Source organism: Scleropages formosus, chromosome 8 (assembly GCF_900964775.1).
Source record: "Scleropages formosus chromosome 8, fSclFor1.1, whole genome shotgun sequence".
NCBI classification, from domain to species: Eukaryota; Metazoa; Chordata; class Actinopteri; order Osteoglossiformes; family Osteoglossidae; genus Scleropages; species Scleropages formosus.
The window spans coordinates 15370644-15375859 of NC_041813.1; the positions used below are offsets into that span (position 1 = coordinate 15370644).

The 5216-nt window shown below is 38.9% G+C and overlaps 1 protein-coding gene across 2 annotated transcripts; it reads right to left on the reverse strand.

Moving 5' to 3' along the window:
- Positions 1–1381: 1381 nt before the first annotated feature.
- Positions 1382–4900, reverse strand: LOC108935790 (glucose-induced degradation protein 4 homolog). Of its 2 annotated transcripts, XM_018754654.2 has the most exons (6): positions 4521–4900; positions 3697–3756; positions 3111–3218; positions 2893–2994; positions 2429–2559; positions 1383–1820 (listed from the first exon to the last, which is right to left on the reverse strand). In XM_018754654.2, exons 1-6 carry the CDS (start codon positions 4707–4709, stop codon positions 1757–1759), a joined length of 654 nt encoding a protein of 217 aa, XP_018610170.1. In that variant the 5' UTR covers positions 4710–4900; the 3' UTR covers positions 1383–1756. The 2 variants fall into 2 exon arrangements, with proteins under 2 accessions (XP_018610171.1, XP_018610170.1); XM_018754655.2 differs by lacking the exon at positions 2893–2994 and having other exon boundaries at positions 1382–1820.
- Between the last annotated feature and the right edge of the window lie 316 nt (positions 4901–5216).

The window sequence follows — 5216 nt, forward strand, 5'->3', positions numbered from 1 at the left end:
TACTGGGACAAGTTTTTTTGGCCACCAGAATTCACTTCCTCAATCATTTTCATTTGAACCCTCCCACAGAAGTGCAACATATTCTTTTACTGGTGTACTACATTTTATCACTTGCCAAATAGAAGCTCATTTTCAAAACTCAAACATATGACTTGCTGACACTTTGAGGACCATCTTGGTTTCAACTCAACATTTATTTTTAGTCAAAATACACATTTAAAAAAATATTTTCACAGTTCACTTGGAGTATTAAGACTCGAGCCAAAAATCATGACATTTATGCACTGTCATTGTTATGGGCAAGTGAAGATCAGAGCCTTCTACCTTCAACATGTCTCCGTTGAACCCAGATACTCTGTAACCGCCGGCTTTCTTCTGATGCATGGTCCTCCAGGTGAACAGGCTGTCACAGGTTTTAACCATACTTGTGTTCAATACATCAACACAGAAATAATGTTTCTCAAAACAGTTACAAGAAGAATGGCCTCTGCTGCTGCTTGCACTGTTGTACCTGGATATTGTATCACAGTAAGCTACACATCTGTCACCCAAAGGTCTCCATAGGACACCTTCCAGCGCTCTCTTCACACCCTGAAGATCCAACCAATAATGGAGAGAGAACCATTTCCTGTTAAGCAAATGTATGCTGTTATACATATCTTAAATAAATACTAAACTACAATTAGTCCTTGCAATACTAATAAAATCCCATTAAAAAAATTAACTGTTTGAATGTGCTGATTTATGTTGCATAGATGGGTAGAGCAGCAGGCAAACACAAAATGAAGTTTTCAAAGAACAAAAAAGTTCTGTAAAAATAAGTGGTTGATAAAAAGGACAGAAATGGATTTAGCTCTCAGTTTCAGAGCTCCTTCCTGCCTTGAAAACAAGACTTTGTGCAATGACAAGCCACTGGTTGTTTAATGGACTATTTACAGCTTCTCACACTTTAATAAAAAACTGAGCTTATGGGTATCAAACCACTAAGTCGTGATGCATCTATGGTGCAGACGTCTGGCAAAGCCAGTCATTCACCAGACCAGGCACAGGATACAATCATCACCTGTATACTTGGAAAACCAAAGTCCAAATGGACAATTTGCTCCTCAGCACAAAAAAACATCTATTATGAAATTTCAGGTCATTCTGTTGCACTATAAAGCAAATTAAAATCAAATTAAAATTTCTGTTCTTATGTCTCAAGCATGTTAAGCTTGACGCACACTTCCTGTGGTGTAGGAAATCATCACTTGCCTCTTTGTTTTGTCTGGGGAATATATACAGTATACTGCATGTGTGTGTGTGTATGTATGTATATATACCCATACACACACAGTATATATATTCTCCACATATTCTATTTTATATATAATATAGATATATAGAAACACTGAAAAGTCTCCAGCTGAAAAAGTAAAATATATATATAAAAAAAAAAAACAAAAAAAGTGCAACTAAAAACAAAGCAGATAATTAAACTGATGGGGAGAAAAAAAAAAAACACTGTTGTGGCGAATCACATGTGCCCATGGGACGCAGATTCCAGACCACAGCCTGCTGGGACACTCTGTCATCATGACGACAACTAATGCTGCCATCGGTCCATCTGCCTGCGAGTGCATCGCTCTCAGTCACTGGCAGAGAAGACTGTTGCATCACTGGCAGGGTTTGACAGTTGCTCCCCCAGTCCCCATTTCTTTGTGTCTCTTTACTGTGCCTTGGATCACCCTTGGCCAGCCATACGGAACCACCGGTGTCACCGGAACTCATATATGGGAGCGCTGTGTTCAGGGACGTGGGTGAGGTTCAGGGACTGGTACCTGGAAGGGCATACACAGGGACCATTGCTTTATCAAGCTTCTCAAAAAAGTACACCATGTATACTTTAGTTTACTTAATTCTTCATTAAACAAACATGTACCTGTTTTACTAACAGGAGCGGCAAGTGGTGTCGTGGTTAGGGAGCTCAAAGGCATTTGACTGGTTCAATCAACCATAGATCATGGCCCTCACCCCAAATTGCACCAATAAAAATTACCCAGCCATTTAAATGAGAAAATCACTAAACAGATTATTGTTCAACAATCTAAGTTGCCTTGAAGTAAGGCATCAGCTAAAGAAATGACTAGATGATAATAAATATCCTTAGGACTGAATGGTCTGTTTTATGAACAACTAAATGCCTTGTTGTGAAAGTCTACATGGCATGACTAATCAGAGTGAAAAATGAATGATGTTTGAGAATTGCCATTATTTTACACGCCTGTATGAACACACACCAGCAGCTTTAAAAATAAGAAATACCCACTTTCTCTCATTAATGTTCTTAAATAACTGCTTGTATGGTATACATTTTCACTATTAACCTGAAAATGGAGATTCAATCAAACTATGTGAAAGAGATAAAAGCAAAACCTTATTTTCTTACCATTCGGAACTTCTGTGATAGTAATAGCCCTCTATGGTTGCAGTGGACTTTTGGAAGCAGATGTAGTAGAACCCAGCAAAGGAAGCTCCACTGATATCTTTGATTGTGTGATCTGGGACTAGGAACTGCTCCTGCATGAAGCAGAGAGGGTCAAAAATCACCACTGACACCACAATTATCTTCATTAACAAAATATCCACTACCTTCAACTGTACATTTATTTCATAGGTTAAGATGCTTGAACGATTTTCCATTTCCACCCACAGGGAGAAATCTATCAAAAAACCAAACATTAAGTCGGTACCAATAAAAAGATTCCAGGCATAAAATTAATTTGCGCCAAGTCTTAAATAAATCTGCTGTGCTTTTCATAAACAAAGAGCAATACCTTTTCAGGGATGACAACTTATTTTTATACTGGTATTTAAAATCCAAGGGATTTGCAATACTGATTAAAAGCTGACCTTCCACCTCATGAAGACATAGTCGCCGTTTTTCAGCTCCTCATAATCAAAATCGTCTGTGTTAAAGGTTTTTGCATACTGATAAAAAGCCTGGAATTTTCCCTGACAAAAAACAAAGCAAAAGTCAATTACTACTCATTATGTAATAACTAAAACACCTTCACATTTACTAACAGAAAAAAAAAAGTTGAGTAAATTCTGGCACTCAAAGTTCATACCCAGTGCTTGCGGTCCACATCTTCATCAGCATCCCATTTCCTAGTTAAGAAAGGACGCTTTTTACTGATTATTTCTCCAGCAAAAAATGTTGTAAGTGTCGGATACTCCTGCGCAAAGGAGGAAATAAAAAAGTGAAAAAACTACAATAATATTCTGTAAGCTTCATGAGAGAACAACCATTACAGAGCTAAGGAACAGGCTACATTTCAAATTCTTTACATTACATTCTAACTGACATTTCAATTTTATTCATCTGTCAACCTGATTCCTTTGTCCAAGGTGACTTTCACTGTCAACTTTATCCAATTGTACAGGTGGGTAATTTATCCTATCAATTCAGGGTACTTGCCTTGATCAAAAGGCACAACTGCAGGAACAGGGATTTGAACCTGGGTCCTTCAAATGAAATGCAATGGCTTTAGCCGCTACACCACCTGTTTATTACCTCATGTCCAACATTGATAAATATCTGTGCAGTCATCAACTGTCATCAGAAAAGTCCTGAAAGCTGTTTAATTTTTTTTTTTTTCTTTAAAGCAAGTGAAGTGGAAATTATCCAAAAAGCCTATTTAAACCAGAACTCACCTCCGTCAGACCTTTGATCTTCAGGTAACCACATAAATATGAATCCTCCATGGTAACATGCTGCAATGACAAGTAAATGGTGACTTGCACATTGTTTAAAGTCTTCAGAACTTATGGGTACCAGCAGCAGGCTCACAACTCAAGGTCACCAATGTTCGATGTCATCCAGGGGTGCTGAATCTCAGAGTGCTACCCTTCAGATATGGTGCTGTGCTCTAGCATACAGCATATCTGCTCTTCCACATGTGAATGTGTGTCATGAATCTAGTTATAGGTCAAAACAAAGCTGAGAGGAGCAATGTGCACAGAAAACTGGCCATTCTCTTTGTTTCTTTTTGTTCCAAGACTGGTTTAACAGTGTAACCAGTTGTCTTAAGTATTGTGTTAATTAAGACTAGTAACTGCAGTGTCATCCCTTACAAAAAATAAGAGACTAAATTAATTACATACCATCTTCTAAGACACAATCTGATCTGTTTCAAAGATTTCTTTTCAATGATTGAATGTAATATAATATATAGATCTAAAAAAGGAATAAGTGAAAGGATTAGAAAAAAATACACTTTCAGTTTCATGCACAGACTACTGATTTGTTTAGGAAATAAAGTCCGCACGGCTGTCATGTCATAACTTGTGTTTTAGGACGTTGCTTTTACCGCGTTGTGCAGCTGTTACGCCTCTTTTTTTTGTTACTTTTCCAATGTACACCACGCAGTAGGAGCTAACCCGAGACCAGCAGCAGCACTGGACTTTTTGACATGTCATGATTTCCACGTTATATTCGTTTTCGTCCAGTGCTGTTAAATTACACCGTTTTAATTTACCTGCAAAACAACTTCAACGTCGTAGGAGTTTCCTTTGCTCTTCTGGTGTCCCCGAAACTGCGAGCCACTGTACAGCAGCGAAGTCGCGATGCCCGGCTGCTGCGCGTTGATAGGCGGTGGTGGGACAAGCGAGGCCGAGGATGTGTAGGCCGCGCCGGGGCTGCCGCAGTGCTCGGTGCGCACCGGCATGTCACTAGGTTCTCGCGTAAACTCCTTTTAGGGACTGACAGGCGTCACAGAGTTGAAACAAAGCGGGGAAGGGGAAGGGTGAACACTATGGAGCAACTAGTTTGTTCAGGGATTCCCCCAGCCTACAAGTAAATCCGTAGACTCCCAGAAAAGCAAAGCAGCAGCAGCTCCCCCCCCCTTCCCCCCAGAAATCGCGAAGTAGCAAAACGGTCCGCAATAAACTATGGTGACGCACGCATCTAGTAAACTTATCACCCATTGGTTGAGCTGCCGAAATGAATACTGGGACTTGTGGTTACAGATTATCCTAATGTAATGAACTTCACAAAATGCCATCTCGTCTAATATGTTCAGCCTGAATTTTAAATATTAAATGTCCCTTTCGCGGTCCTGAGTTTATTTTTCTCATATGTTAACAATTTTATGTAATTTTCCCACTAAAAGAAGTAGATTTGAAGTATACAAATTTTTTATTGTATTTATTTAAAAACATTTTATTTGATCTGT